The sequence below is a fragment of the Cervus canadensis genome, chromosome 6 (genome assembly GCF_019320065.1).
Source record: "Cervus canadensis isolate Bull #8, Minnesota chromosome 6, ASM1932006v1, whole genome shotgun sequence".
NCBI lineage: Eukaryota > Metazoa > Chordata > Mammalia > Artiodactyla > Cervidae > Cervus > Cervus canadensis.
In genome coordinates, this window is record NC_057391.1 from 10755280 (window position 1) to 10771809 (window position 16530).

General features: G+C 35.7%; 1 protein-coding gene across 4 annotated transcripts in view; it reads left to right on the plus strand.

Annotated features, from left to right (window-relative positions):
- Positions 1 to 16530, plus strand: part of TXNDC16 (thioredoxin domain containing 16) — an 89373-nt gene that overhangs the window by 53174 nt on the left and 19669 nt on the right. For all 4 annotated transcript variants that reach the window (XM_043470779.1, XM_043470782.1, XM_043470781.1 and 1 more), the window contains 4 exons: positions 2107 to 2250; positions 3009 to 3068; positions 8110 to 8278; positions 8606 to 8742. In XM_043470779.1, coding sequence (XP_043326714.1) covers positions 2107 to 2250; positions 3009 to 3068; positions 8110 to 8278; positions 8606 to 8742 — 510 coding nt within the window. The remainder of the gene's footprint in view (positions 1 to 2106; positions 2251 to 3008; positions 3069 to 8109; positions 8279 to 8605; positions 8743 to 16530) is intronic.

Consider the following 16530-nt stretch of genomic DNA (forward strand, 5'->3'; position numbering starts at 1 on the left):
AGGATGGATTAGGAAATAAGAATGGATTGGCAGGATAATGAAAATATGTGAATAATAAGAAAATACTGTAAATGAGAAAATTGGCCTTTAATTTTGATCTTGAGGGCATAACTTTTAGTGTCATAGAATGTGATATTTGAAAGTATCTTAAAATTAATAGTGTAAGTCTTATGGTTCACAGGTTTGAACACTGAGACTCAGAGTTATGTAATTGACTAGAGTCACAAGCTAAAAATTACTGATGTGATACTAAAATCTAGATCTAGTCTTTTATGATATTGGAAATCATATGGAAAATAATAATTTAGTTTTCTGAATGCATTGTCTTTCTCACTTCCTTTCTTTTTAATATGTTATTACAGAGAATTATAAATGTATCATAAAATAGGATACTAGAACAAACCTCCAGATAACCATTTCCTGGCCTCACCCAACTAACATCAGTCAGTGGCTAATCCTGTTATAGTCAAAGCTCTTTACTTATTATTTTGCACCTAATTCCAAACATATAAACTCATCCATAAATATTTCCCTGTATTTCAGACATGTAAGGATTCTTTTAAAATTAACATAAGGCTATTACTACATCTATATGGTTAAGAATTCTTAATATCAGATGCTTAGTCAACATTCAGATTTCCAGCTTCATGCTTTTTCATGCCACTGTTGCTTTGTACATGCTGTTCATTTTACTCAGATGCCTCTACTGCCTCCTTAAGTTTCATTTTTCTTTTAATAATGTTCAGCTGGTGTCAACTTCTGGGAAGCTTTAATTGTCTCTCTAATGAAGTTAGATGTGCCTCCAGTGTTACCATATGATCTGTACAAACTTCCAACAGGACACTTGTGAATTCAGAATATGTGCGTTTATGTGTGTTTACTACATACTTGAATGGATAGATGAATAAATGGGTGGGTGGGTCTGTCTGTCTTAATGAAAAGTTTTTTTTTAGATTTAATTGATATGTAACATATTAGTTTTAGTTGTATACCACAATGATTCAATATTTCTATATATTGTGGTTAATGAAATTAGTTTTACATATTCAGAATCTACCCATAACTCAATACACATAGAATGAAATCTAAATTTCTTGGTTTATATGGCCTTTTATGGCTTTCCTTGTGGTGCTAGTGGTAAAGAACCTGCTTGCCAATGCAGGAGAAGGAGACATAAGAAATGCCGGTTCAATCCTGGATCGGGAAGATCACCTGGAGGAAGAAATGGCAACCCACTCCTGTATTCTTGCCTGGAGAGTCCCATAGACAGAGGAGCCTGGCAGGCTACATACAGTCCATGGGGTCACAAAGAATTGAACACAACTGAGCAACTAATACACACATGATCTAGAAAGCCTAGAGTTTTCTCACGTCATTTCTTCAGTCTATTTTGTCTTAGTCAAATGTGCCTTCCCTCAGTGCCTAGAGTATGCTGAGCTCTTTTATGTCTCAGAGTCTTTGCATATGTTGTTCTCTTTGTCTAAAACATTCTTTTATTGATTATCTGGTAGACTTTGGATCGCCCAGTTTAAATCTCCCTGTTAAACTCTCTCGCTGTATCTTTTGCCTTTCTTCTTAAACTGATCACATTTATAGTTATGTATTTATTTAGTGATGAGTTTATTGATCGACTTTTCCATGGATAGAAACTGTGTGGTCAGGAACTATGTCTGCTTTGCTTACCACTTTCCTTAGTGTCCATCACAGTGCTTGCTATGTAGTAGAAGCTAAAGAAATACTGTCAAACATGTGTGGTAGGACTTTTTTAGGTTATAAATTAATATATTGATTAGAAACAAATGTTATTTGTTGTCAAGTTTATTATTTTTATATTTATATTTATTATATTATTGACAAGTGTAAGTAATTCCTTTTGGAATTAACTAAAACTTGATCATTTCTAGGTCAGGAAGCATCTGAGAGTCATTTAAGATGGGAAGCCAGACAACTGGAAAGTTTTCTAAATATGCATTTTAAATATTAAGATAGTATGAATTCATGAGTTTCTGTGAAGTGCCAACTTTTCATATGCTTGCCTGGGAGAAGAGCTTAAATATTTTAAATTATAGATTTATATCTATATTAATTTCTCTTCATACATTTCAGGAATTCAAGATGATGAAGTGGAAGAAACTGTTTACAGAGACAGGAAGAGACAGTTACCTTTGGAACTCACTGTGGAATTAACAGAAGAGACATTTCATGCGACAGTAACGGCTTCTGACAGCATAGTGCTTTTTTATGCTGGCTGTGAGTATTATGAGCCTTTAGAGGTGACTACTATACTGCATATTAGGACATTTAAAGTAGGCAGATTTTACTTTTACATTCTGTTATTACACATTGTAAAATGACATAGCTCTCATACGTCCTACACTTTTAAACAATTTACTTCAGAGTTGTTTCTAGGGTTGTAAAACTGATAGTATATAGTATAGTCAAAGTGTTAGTTGCTCAGTCGTTATCTAACTCTTTGCAATCCCATAGACTGTAGCCAGCCAGGCACTTCTGCCTATGGGATTTCCAGGAAGAGGACTGGGCTGGGTTGCCATTCCCTTCTCCAGGGGATCTGAGCCTCCTGCATTGCAGGCAGGTTCTTTACCATGCAGGCCACCAGAGAAGCCCTGATTATATATATCTGACTTATAAATTGAAGATTATGATTAAACTAGATGTTAAGCTTACTAATTTGGAAAATTGTTGTTATTCAAGCTAATGATTTTAATAGATTAACAGTTATTGTAGGTTTATAGGCATTATATTGCTTTTATCTTCAAACAATAGCCATTCAATTACACTCCTTGCCATATGAATGTAGAAAATTAGTTGTATTTGGAACTCTCTTGAATGTGTGGTGTGGATAATACTGAGTGCTGCATATTAGAATATTTCTTAGTATAAAATAATTTTGAGATACCCCATTAATCTATATGTTTGTTATATATAAGTATGGGTGCTTTAGAAATATGTATGTTGTAATATTTATTTAATTTTTTATTTTAATGTAGGGCAAGCAGTATCCATGGCATTTTTGCAGTCCTATATCGACGTGGCAATTAAACTGAAAGGTATTACACTGTTGTAGGCATGTTTATTTTCCTGGTTCTGAGCTATAGCTATTTGTAAAATTGTGTCACGCTGAAGATGTAGAAAACCAAATAAAATTTCAGATTATTATGTTTGTGTCTCCACGGTTAATACGTTAAGGAACCATGAGTTTCAAAACTGTTAGGAGCATTCTGTTTGATTGTCTTCATTAAATTGTCTTATAGCTTTATACTTAATCCAGTAAACTTTTTGGCTGAATTCAGTCATTCAGCAAACATTTATTGAGTGCCTACTATGTGCCAGTTACTGTTAAATATTATTAAATATATACTAAATATTATTAAATAAAATTTTGATCGATAAGCCTATAGTCTCACAGTCTAATGAAGGCTCTAAGATCCCAGTATTCTTGAAGCTATACAGTTTAGCTTTTCATGGGTAGGGAATTTCTTAATAGCCAGAATCTTCTTATTTTAACTATCCTATGAAACCTGATTCAGTGGTAGACAAACAGTAATCCAAGCAATGAACTCAAAATGTCTATGCCACTGTCCCAGCAAAGACAAAAGGAGGAGTGGGGAGGCCTGTTAGTGTTAGTAAGAGATTAGGTAAGTATAATATTTTGTAATCATTCGAATAAGACAGTCTATATCATGCTTTGTATCTTTAATATAATTTCTTCTTACTTTGTTTTTCTTGTTAATAAAAGCTGTTATGGCTAAATGGGCTTTTTCTTGGCTACTCCAGAAATGCATCCACCAGTTAGTTTTTTGGGAGCATTAGCTTACAGCTTCTTTTATAAGTTAGTCAGTTCCTTATGGGAAGAAAGTATGCCTTATACTCAGCTCATTGGACTTGGTACATTGTCTTACATTACAGAGTATGTCATATTTAATAATTGTTGAGTGAATGAATTAGCAAATATGGTAGAGTTTCGTAAATTTTGTTTTATTTTGTTGAAAAGGTGTACTGGTGTACAGCTTGTGTGTGCGTGTGTGTGTGTGTGTGTGTGTGTGTGTGTGGCTTTTGTGAATTCAAGAAGTTGATTCCAGAAAGTCAACCCTAAATACAATATGTTTTATAATAATAAAAGCATCAGAGATATAAAAAATTATTTTTGATCCATTTCTTTTCCATTCATTTCCAAACTACATTTGATCCATTGTTTGATTATTTCATTCCCCAAGTGAAGGGATGATTAAGTCTGTAGATAATATGATCCTTAGTTTTTTTTTTTAAAGCAAATCCTGTCACTCTCTAGTTCTCCTTTATGGTTGCAATCTACAGACTGATTTAAGTTTCTTCTCTTAGGTTTTCCAGCCTTACTGGTAAAATGATTAGAAGAAAGAAAAATTAGGAAAATATAAACCATAATGAAATAGTAATTGGATAATGTCCCTGAATACTAGAATTATCCCCCCTCCCCAGCCCATTTGGCTAGATACCAAATGAAAATGGAAGAAGGTTCTCTTACTTTCTTCTCTGTTAATGACCAAATGAAGACCTGACCCCTCAATGCAAGGACTCTGAGTTGTATGTGTTTGTAGAATAAAAAAAGCATATTAACCAACCTAAAGACTTGATTTCTTTTTTCAATTAGTATGTTCTTTATGAATAACAATTCTTTTAGTAATTAGATATCAGATAGGTGGATTATTTTGGAAGTTCATGGGGCTGTGTATAGAAATGCGTACTATAGGTAACAATAATGTTTTGTGTCTATGGTGAAGCCTATACTCTAATTTTATAAACTAGGACAATATTGTAATACTTTGGGCATTTAGTTTTGGGAAAAAGCCACTTTTTATCTTTAGTCCAAGAGGATGAAGAATATTTTATACTCAGTCACAAGGTGGCAGCAAATGTCAAGTTTTCATAATTACATAGTGTCTGTAGCTGAGAGTCTTGTTTTTCTTTTAAATTAGGATCCTTATTTGAAATTGCTGTGTTGTTAAAGTATGTGGAGTGTAATACTACAGTAATCTTAGAACATTAGACTATTCCACTCGAAACAGGATTGAGTATTGGAACCATTTTACAGCAAAGAAAATTAAAATATGATAACTTCAATATAAGTAGCCTTATCATTTTTTAATAATATATATCAATATTCTTTTTTCAGTTCTAAAGATAACATCAAAGTTTTCCCGGCTTGGACTGCCGGGACATTTTAAGCAGTGGTAGACCCATTGAGGATGCTTATTGAAGGGAGAGAACTACATTTATTATGACACCATGTCATAATGGTGTCCTTTGGTGGCAATACATAGTATGGTACTCCATCTGAACAAGGACCAGTACATGCACCACTAGATATTTATTGACTAAATGACTAAAATAAAGGAGAAGAGAACTTTATAGAGTAGATCTAAGCTTAGAAGGAATAAAGATTTATCTTTGTATGCTCATATATTATTCAGGTATTAACATACTTTAATGTAAACACTGAAAATTTGTTCATGAAGAAATATCAGGGTACATTTCACAAATTTTTATTGGATACATAATATGTAATAGACATTGTACTAGGTAGCAGGTTTATAAGATGACTAGACTCTGAGATAGAATCTAGGATCACAATGTAAGGATGAACTGTTAGTATTAAAACTTTTGATGATAAAATATTAAAATATTGCATTTCACAATTTTAGTCATAAGGGTAGGTTACATCCTAATTTAGAATTAAATTGATATACAGAGATTCCTTCTTTGATCTAATACTATATGAAAATTTCCTTTTATTAGATTTTCTTCCTTTCTTTCATTAGCTGAGTTGTATGCTACTTTGTTATTTGGTTTTTGGTATCTCTGCACCTAATTATATATTTTGGAGAACTGGAGAACTTTGCATATACAGTTGACTTAGACAACACAGGGATTAGGGGTGTTGACATTCTGTGCAGGAGAAAATCCAAGTATAACAGGTTTTGCCCTCCATATACACGTTTGCCGGAGAAGGCAGTGGCAACGCACTCCAGTACTCTTGCCTGGAAAATCCCATGGACGGAGGAGCCTGGTGGGCTGCAGTCCATGCGGTCGCTAAGAGTCAGACACGACTGAGCGACTTCACTTTCACTTTTCACTTTCATGCATTGGAGAAGGAAATGGCAACCCACTCCAGTGTTCTTGCCTGGAGAATCCCAGGGACAGAGGAGCCTGGTGGGCTGCTGTCTATGGGGTCGCACAGAGTCAGACACGACTGAAGCGACTTAGCAGCAGCAGCATACACGTTTGCTCTATATCCAAGTTTCCATATCCATGGATTCATCCAACCTTGGATCATGTAGGACTGTAGTATTCACTATTGAAAAAAATCCATAAGTGAACCTACACAGTGTTTTTAAAGGGTCAACTGTATTAGTAGAGAACAAGTAGGAATTTCTCTTTGAGGTTCCACTGTGTGTTTTCTCAGGCTGAAAAGAAATTATTTAGATTAAATAAATATGAAATTATACTGTTGAGGCAGGTTGGATATGTGAAAGTGAAAAGTGAAAGTCACTCAGTTGCGACCCCATGGACTATACAGTTCGTGGAATTCTCCAGGCCAGAATACTGGAGTGGGTAGCCTTTCCCTTCTCCAGGGGATCTTCCCAACCCAGGGATCAAACACAGGTCTCCCACATTGCAGGCAGATTCTTTACCAGCTGAGCCCCAAGGGAAACCCAAGAATACTGGAGTGGGTAACCTATCCCTTCTCCAGGGGATCTTCCCAACCCAGGAATTGAACTGGGGTCTCCTGCATTGCAGGCACGTTCTTTACCAACTGAGCTATCAGAGAAGTGAAGTGAAGTGAAGTTGCTCAGTCGTGTCCGACTCTTAGCGACCCCATGGACTATAGCCTACCTGGCTCCTCCGTCCATGGGATTTTCCAAGCAAGATTACTGGAGCGGGTTGCCATTTCCTTCTCCAGGGGATTTTCCCTATCCAGGGATTGAACCCAGGTCTCCCGCATTGTAGGCAGACGCTTTATCGTCTGAGCCATTAGGGAAGTCTGAGCTATCAGAGAAGCCCTAGATAAATATCATGGAGGGCCTAGATAGTATATTCACACACATATTTAAGGTATTTCATGTACGAGGACTGCTCTAGATTCTGGAAAATCAGTGATGAGGAAACCAGACGCAGTCCCTGATCTCAGGAAGCTCAGATCATACAACAACACAAATGAATACATAATTCCACGATGAGGTAGGGAAAAGAGCATGGTCCTTTAGGAGTATAAGAATCAGATGTAGATCAGGGTGTCAATGGAGGCTTCTTTGAAATGGTCACACATGCAGAGATCTGAAGGGTGAGAAAGACCTGACTGGTAAAATTGGTAGAGGTGGGCTGATAGCAAAATAGATTTGCGTTTTGAAAAGATATCTCTAGCTTCAGTGTAGAGACATATTAAATTCTGGGAGATGAATCAGGAGAAGTGATGACTAGAATGGTGGCAGGAAAGAGAAGAGGACAGATATAAGAGGCACTCAGAATTTAGGTAGTAACGTTGGAAGGCATGCGGATTGATGAGGTAAGACCTGCGGAGTTTAGGAGTGAGGAGGTGTGACAGGCGATACTTTGCTTTCAGAGTTGGACAGGATGGCAACGTTCACTACTGTTCAGAGGAAAGAAGCCGTGTTTGGTTTTAGACGTCTTGAGTTTGAGGATGTTTCTGTTCAAAGGGACCTGGAGAAGGCAGTATGGACACATGGATCTGGAACTTCTAGGAGCCTGGGCCAAAGCTAAAAATTTAGGATTTCTTAGGTTGTTGATGATTATTGAGATTGTCTAGAAGAGACTGAAGAACAAGAAGAGGAAGCAACTTAAACTGAGCCTTGAGGGAACTCCTGACTCCCCTGGCCGAAGAGCCTGCAGAAGGGAACAAAAAGAGGCAGCTGGGGAGAGGTTGGAGCCCATGGGAGGAGGTGCTGCAGAGAACCAGGGGGAGAGAGTGCCCCAGGAGTATGTCATGCTGCTGAGAAGCTGAAATAAGAATGGGATAGAAAGACATTAACAGTTCTCAACAACTGAGTTTTCTACATTAACATTTATAAAAATGTGCATTTTCTTTTTATTTAGGCACATCCACCATGCTGCTTGCTAGAGTAAACTGTGCAGATTGGTCTCATGTGTGTACCAAGCAAAATGTTACCGAATTTCCTGTTGTAAAGATGTACAAGGAAGGCCAGAACCCGGTATCTTACACTGGTATGCTGGGAACTGAAGAGCTCTTAAAATTTATTCAACTGTAAGTATTCAGCTTCACCATAAGACTTTTTAAGTTTTAGATCTATTCAACTCCTAATTCCCTTACTTATTTGACACACCTTGGATAGGTTAAGGAAGTATGAACACTGGTGAGAAAAGCCTATTACTTTTTATCACTTTTGGGGAGACAGAAATTTTATTTAATGAGATTGATTTTTTTTTTTTTTTAGAATAGTGTTCAGTTGTCTTTATTTTGTCAGATGTTTATCCTATGGAATATACTAAGTCCAGTATATATATATATATATTTTTTTACAAGCTGAGAAGTATTTTTAAAAATTAATTTTGACTATAAATATCGATCCAGCAACAGGATTTCTTGCCCAGTGAACATTACGTCTGTCCAAGAAGCAGAAGAATATTTAAATGGGGAATTATATAAAGACCTAATCTCCTATTCTAGCTTGTCAGTACTGGGACTGTTTAGTCCAACCATGACAAGAGGTAAGTGGAGCTGAACATTTAAATTATATAATGTATAGTTGAAGACTTGTTTACTTGTTTTCTTTTTAAAGAATTAATATCTTTTTAAGTTAAAGAGAACTCAATTGTAGAGAATTTCAAAAATACAAAGAAGTTTGAAGAAAAATAAAAATCTTTAGAGTTGTTAAATTTTAATGTAATTTCTTCCCTCTTTTTTTATGAACTTATGTGTTGAATATTAATATACATTTTAATGTAATTGGGCTAGTACTGTGTATTTAGGTTAGTATCTGCTGTTTTTATTTAACATTAAGTGGGTGCATTTTTCCATGTGATTAATATTCTTCAAAAACATCATGGCTGTATAATTGATTGGATGAAAATACCATAATTTATTTAACTGTTTACCAACAAATAATTTCTTTTATTTCCTTTTTTCTTTTTGTTATATGTAAAGAGTATTTTTATTTATGAGTCTTTGTGTAGATTTTAGACTATTTAATAGCTATGGATTCCCAGTAGGAGAATAACTTTGTCTTCTGTAAACTGTGTATGTGTTATTCATTTTTTTAAAAAAAGGTTTTTACATTTGTCTAAAGAATTACTATGAGATTATAATATATTAAAGATATTAAGCTTTTGTCATTTTATTAATATTCCAATTATTTCCCCCAGTTTGTTGTTTGCTTTTTAGCTTTGTCTAGTAATTTTATATGTAATAGTTAAAATTTTTTTCAAATTTATTGATTTTGAGATTTCTTCCATTGCTTTAACTATAGAAAATCCTTATCATTCTGATCAGTTAATAGTCACCTGTCTCTTCTTGTTGCTTTAATTTATAATATTTTCTTATGCTATATTGTCTTCTTGAATATTCTTTTTTAAAATTTGTGAGTGATAAGACACAGATAACATGAAACTTACCATCTTAATCATTTATAAGTGTATAGTTAGCTAGTGTTAACTGTATTTCTATTGTGTGCAAATTCTGATTTCCAGAACTTTTTCATCTTACAAAATTGAAACTCTTTACATGTTAAAGAACAACTCCCTTTCCCTGTTTCCCTAGCCCTTGGCAAATACCATTTTCCTGTCCATGTCTATGAATTTAACTCCTCTAACACATCATGAAAGCCAGATCATGTAGTGTTTATCTTTTTCTGAATAGCTAATATATATACACATATCTTTTTGAATGCTTTCTATTTTATTCACTTTACCTATTGATACTTAATCTAATTTATTTTATAAAACATGTTGAATATGATTGGGTCGTCTCTTTTTCTTTTTGACAATTTCTTATCTTTTTCGCCTATTGACTCTTCTAAGTGAACTTCAGCCATTTACACATATTGTCTAAACTTGTGCAAATTTTTGTTGCTTGTTTTATGCTTCATTGGTATTTCTTGTTTAAAAAAATGCTTTTTTTAAATTTACTGAAGGATAGTTGATTTATAATGCTGTATTAATTTCAACTGTACCTCAGAGTGACTCAGTTATACACATTTTTTTCATATTCTTTTCTATTATGGTTTATCATAGGATACTGTAATAGTTCCCTGTGCTATAGAGTAGAACCTTGTTGTTTATTCATCCTATATATAATAGTTTGTATATGTTAATCCAAAACTCCCAATTCTTCCCTCCCTCACACTTCCCTCCTTGTCAACCACTAGTCTTTTCTGGTTTGTGAGGCTGTTTCTGTTTCATGATAGTTCATTTATGTTGTATTTTAGATTCCACACATAAGTGATATCATATGGTATTTGTCTTTCTCTTTCTGACTTGCTTCACTTAGTCTGATAATCTCTAGGTCCATCCATGTTGCTGCAAATGGCATTATTTCATTCTTTTTCATGGCTGAGTAGTATTCCATTATATATGTATGTACCCCATCTTCTTTATCTGTTCATCTTTCACTGGACATTTAAGTTGTTTGTGTCTTGGCTATTGTGAATAGTGCTGCTCTGAACACAGGGGTGCTTATAACCTTTCAAGTTATAGTTTTGTCTGGGTTTATGCCTAGGAGTGGAATTACAGAATCATATGGCAACTCTATTTTTGGTTCTTTGAGCAACTTTCACATATTGTTTTCCTTTTTTTTTTTTTTTTTGCTTTTCAACCCATTTATTTATTTTTTTTCATTTATTTTTACTAGTTGGAGGCTAATTACTTTACAATATTGTAGTGGTTTTTGCCATACATTGACATGAATCAGCTATGGATTTACATGTGTTCCCCATCCCGATCCCCCCTCCCGCCTCCCTCCCCATCCCATCCCTCTGGGTCTTCCCAGTGCACCAGCCCTGAGCACTTGTCTCATGCATCCAACCTGGGCTGGTGATCTGTTTCACCTTTGATAGTATACTTGTTTCAATGCTATTCTCTCAGACATATTGTTTTCCTATAGTGGCTGCACCACTTTACATTCCCACCAACAGTATAAGAGAGTATCTTTTTCTTCACACCCTTTCCAACATTTATTATTTGTAGACTTTTTAATGATGGCCATTCTGACTGGTGTGAGGTGGTACCTCATTGTAGTTTTGATTTGTGTTCTCTAATAATTAATGATGATGAGCATCTTTTCATGTGCCTGTTGGCCCCTGTATGTCTTCTTTGGAGAAATATTTGTTTAGACCTTCTACCCATTTTTTCAGTTGGGTTTTTTGTTTTTTGTTATTGAATTGTGTGAGCTGTTTGTGTATTTTGGAAATTAAGCCTTTATTGGTTGCATCCTTTGCAAATATTTTTTCCCAGTTCATAGGTTGTTTTTTTGTTTTATTTTTTATTTCCTTTGCTATACAGAAGCTTGCAAGCTTGATTAGGTCATATTTATTTTTGCTTTCATTTCTATTTCCTTGGGAGACTAAACCTAAGAAAACTAATTCATCTTATTTTTGACGCATTTCAAATTAATGCTTTGCCTTCAGCTTTGATACAATGCTTATAGTAATAAGTTTAATTTGTTTGTTTTACATAGTATCATTGGTTTTCCATAGTATCATAAGCCCACCAGTGGGCTTCCCTGATGGCTGAGATGGTAAAGAATCTACCTGCAAGGCAGGAGCCCTGGGTTTGATCCCTGGGTTGGGAAGATTCCCTGGAGAGTGGAATACCCACTTTAGTATTCTTACCAGGATAATCCATGGACAGAGGAGCTTGGCGGGTTATAGTCCATGGGGTCGCAAAGAGTCAGACACAACTGAGCAATTAGAATGCTCTCTACCCTATTGGCTATAGTGTTCTTTTAACATTACAACTTGTCTATACTTAAATTGCCTCTCTTTGCTTTTTTTGTCCTTCGTAGGACTGTGTCTTTCAATAAGTTTTAGAGAGAGAGTCCACAGGGTATTTATTCTAACCAATGGATTTGCCTAGAATGTTATTCTCTCTTGGCTTTGGAGATGGATGGCCTCTTGACTGGGTAGCAAAAAGTGTTTTCTTCATCATGTCAACTGAAAAAAAAAAGCATGATGTGAGAGTTGTGAGTTAAGTTTTATTTGGGGGCAAAATGAAGTTTATAGCCTGGAGCCAACCTCTCAGATAGTTTTGAGGATCTGCTCTGAAGAGCTGAGCGGGGAGGCGGTATATATGTAATTGTGGTGAAGAGGATTACATGCAGGCAAGCACACGTTTTGACAGAAGACTGCTGCTAGTCACAAGAAGGCGCTGCTGATCACAAGGAGCAGATGTCTTTGTTAATGATTTTAGTGCTGCTTTTCTAGATATGAAAAGATACAAGAAATTGGGTCCATAAAATCTTCTGAAAATATCTGTCTGAAGGCTTGTTCTGCCAGTTTTTCCCAGAGTGCAGAGTGCCTCATTCCTGAGATCCACCCTGAACTCCTTTCAGGGTGTGTTCAATTGAACACAACTAAAATGGCTAGTTACCTCATCCTTAAGAGGCAGGTGGCAAGTAACAATGTTTAGTTGGCATTCTCATGCTGTTTCCATTTATGTAGCAAACTTCCGCTTCATTTTTCTTTTATTTAAGATGAATTTCAAAATCTGAGTGAAATATTTTAAGAATGTTTATATGGGAAGAAGGTCCCCAATGTCCAGCATTATAATTGTATATAGTTGATACTATTAACTATTGATTCTTATTAAATTTTGCTTTCTTTCTTGCTTTTTGTCTACTAGACAAATTGCTGTCTAGTAATTTTTTCTTTCTACTTAGTCTTCAAAATTTTTTAAAATAAAAAGCCAAAAAAACTCATTAGTAAGAATCATAAGACTGTTAATGTGTGCCATGTGGCTTACCATCTTAGAAGGCAAAATCCAGAGGGTATAACTTTTTAATTTCTATTCTATGAAAAATCATGAAGTAAATGACTCTATGTTTTATTCCTTTTTCCCTTTCTCTTGTTTTTTCACCCACATTAACTTTGTTTTCTGCCTACCTCAGGTGCCTGGTGTCCTGAAGTTCTTGTTTATTATTTACACTGGGCCTCCTTCTGAAAAGACTTAGTCTTTAGATAATAAAAAGCACAAATACAATAAAATCATTAAAACAAGGATAAGAGTCAAGCAACAAGGGTAGGAGATAATTAGGTAGAATACCTAGAAACAACACAGTGATCATAAAACTTAGCCCTGAGCAATCTGGTAGCAAATAGAAACAAAGAGGAAATTTCTGCCAGCTTGTCATCATTATATAATAAATGGCAAAATACAAGTTAGGGTGCGGAGTCACCTGTAGAGAAGATATTTCTCTGTACATGCTGAGAGGAATTTTTCATATATGTGTTGTATACATATGGATTTTTTTTAGAGATCAACATAAGGAACAGTGTGGTGGTGTTTAGTTGCCAAGTTGTGTCCAACTCTTCTGTGAGCCCATGAACCATAGCCTGCCAGCCTCCTCTGTCCATGGGATTTCCCAGGCGATAATACTGGAGCGGGTTGCCATTTCCTTCTCCAGGGGATCTTCCTGACCCAGGGATCGAACCCACATCTCCTGCATTGGCAGGCAGATTCTTTACCACTGAGGCACTTGCATGACCCCCCAGAAACACTGTACTTGACCATATTTCTATACAAATGATGATAAAATTTACATATAATTATCTCTCAACAAACGTCAAAAGCATAGTGCTGAAGTATTGACACATAAAGGTGGTTCTGGTGTACCAGAATGATGTAGTCTGGATGTGATGCTTTTTTTAATGGCTTGGTTGCTTCTAAGCCTTTTAAGTCAGGTATTACTTCCTCTTCTTTTTTGTTTGTTTTTGTTTGCAGACATTCATGTGATAGTTGTTGGATTTGCAGTGTCTACTGAATGAGAAAACATAAAGCAATAAAGGGCTCTTATGGATCCATAAAATTTTTATGTTCATTTTAATTATATTCACAAATGCTAACTACCAGAATTTGCTGAGCACTTTTTGTATGAGATATTAATTGTTGTTCATGTAGATTCTAATGGTTTGAAGACTAATGTCAGTCCCATGAAAGCTGAAATGTCTCTTTTATCCTCTGGTGTATCTTTCAGGACCCTCCACTAGAAAGTTACTACTTTTCCCCTTATTGTTAATAAATACCTTGTGGGAATATAATTCAAAACTCTGTAAATGTCCTGTTTCTCATCTTACTTTTGCATACCAGTTTTAGAATCCACTCACTGTCTGAAAGAGGTATTACTATGATAGCTGCCAAGTGGGCAGTTTCTAGTTCCATTATTCCTCCTACCTTTATTAGTTGGCATACTACTTATTTGTTTATCAGTATGGTTAGCTGAGTTCTTATTTTATTCAATGGATTATAATCAGTCACTATCATTAGTTTGCTCAGGTTGTCCTAGGATCCCTTTCATTCTATTATGCTTTTCCCCCCCCTCATCCCTGGTACCTGTGACCTTTTGATATGTCTCCATTGTTTTTTGAATGTCCTTTTGCCACAAAATGTTCCCAGCCCCATTCCTAGAATCAGCCAGTTCTCCAGGGAATCCAGTTTCCTTTAGTGAGACATTTAATCTAAAAGCTGAGATCTAGGAGTTAGGAATGCTTTTAGTTACTGGGGTGTTCTTGCCTCTTGCTGACAGAGCTAAAAGACAGATGAATCTACATATGTGTGTGTATAAATGTAACTATGTAATAAAATGTAACAGTGGAAAGAAGCAGTATTGCTAAATTAATGTGTATATTTTATGCAATTAAATATGCTTTAAGTTAAAACAACTAAATATTGTAAGTCACTATTAATATTACATCTCAAGTATATTTATAGTGGCTAAAAAACTTTTTATTTAGATAACTGATCATTTCCTTATATTTGGGTTGCCATATATTCTGACATACATGGCAGTTTTCACCAAAGAGGAGAATGTGCCTGGTTTCAAACATTCAAAGGGGAATTTACACTTTGATTTAGTGGAAACAGATATAGATCTGAGGTCTACAGTCTTAAATACTCCCATTCCCCAAGGAACTCTTAGGATTTATGTACAAGTAGACTCATGAAGAGCCTTCCAAGAAACATATTCATGAGTTTAGAATCTTATGAATGAGCAAATTATATGGAATGTTCATGTCTTTCCCCACTGTGTTTTATTTAAAAAAGAAGAAGCTGAAACAGATTCCATTATGTCATTGCTTTAGGTAGCAGTCATCAATTATTGATCTGAATTTAGAGAAATTTCTCTTAGAGATGAGAGTGTAGGCACTCAGTTCCTTCTAGTTGCCTGGTTTTCTTATGTAGCTTTTCTGCTTTGGCATAGCACAGGCTAAAAAAAATGTTTTCATGGATTACTCATTTCTCATTAAATTTGTGATTATAAATGAGTTCTCAGTGCTGCTTGCAGGTTGATCTTGCCACCCTCGTAAGTGGCTTTACTACAGTGTCTCTCAGTCTTGCGGAAAGCCTGCATCATTTTTAAAGAAAATCTGTGGTTACCCAGTGTTAACGGTGCTGGTGCTCACATCACGAACATAGTACTAACTGCTAAGGGGCAGATCTTCTGGGCTCAGCTTACCCAGACCTCTAGGTGCTTTATGGTTCAGTTCTCCCATCATTGTTTTTCTATTTGAACTGCTGTGAACCTTTCATGCAGCCAGCTGAGGTATCATCTGGCCTTCAGTTGGCAAGAATACATCATTTACAAAAGTCCATCTCTGCTCTTTTCTCATTAGTCTACAGCTGTTTAATTCAGACTTGCTTCTGGGTTCTAAGATCCAGAACATGCTCTCATTTATGAAACTGTATTCAGAAACCTGCAGAGATAATAGTTCTTATTTTGAATATGCATATCATAACAAATGGGACAAGACTAATACACAAATTAATCAAAGTTCAGAAGTAACAAAAACGCCTTACAGAAAAATACAGGAAATAAAGAAGACGCAAATCCCTCATAATTGTAGAACCCTAACACAGACACGACGAGTTGACTCATTGGAAAAGACCCTGATGCTGGGAGGGATTGAGGGCAGGAGGAGAAGGGGATGACAGAGGATGAGATGGCTGGATGGCATCACCGACTGGATGGACATGGGTTTGAGTAGACTCCGGGAGTTGGTGATGGACAGGGAGGCCTGGCGTGCTGCGATTCATGGGGTCGCAAAGAGTTGGACATGACTGAGTGACTGGACTGGACTGAACTGAACACAGACACTGTCAGAGGACTAGAATTTCCAGCCTTCTGTCTTTTTCTATGCACTTAGGTCCTTTTAGGTTTTGTGGTATGAGGTGTGCATCATTTCACATACCTGCTTGTCTTTCCAGGCTCCATATAGCCCAGCTGTCTCCATTTACCTTGCCATAGGAGTAGATTAAATGGCAACAAATATTTATTTAACGAATCTGTAT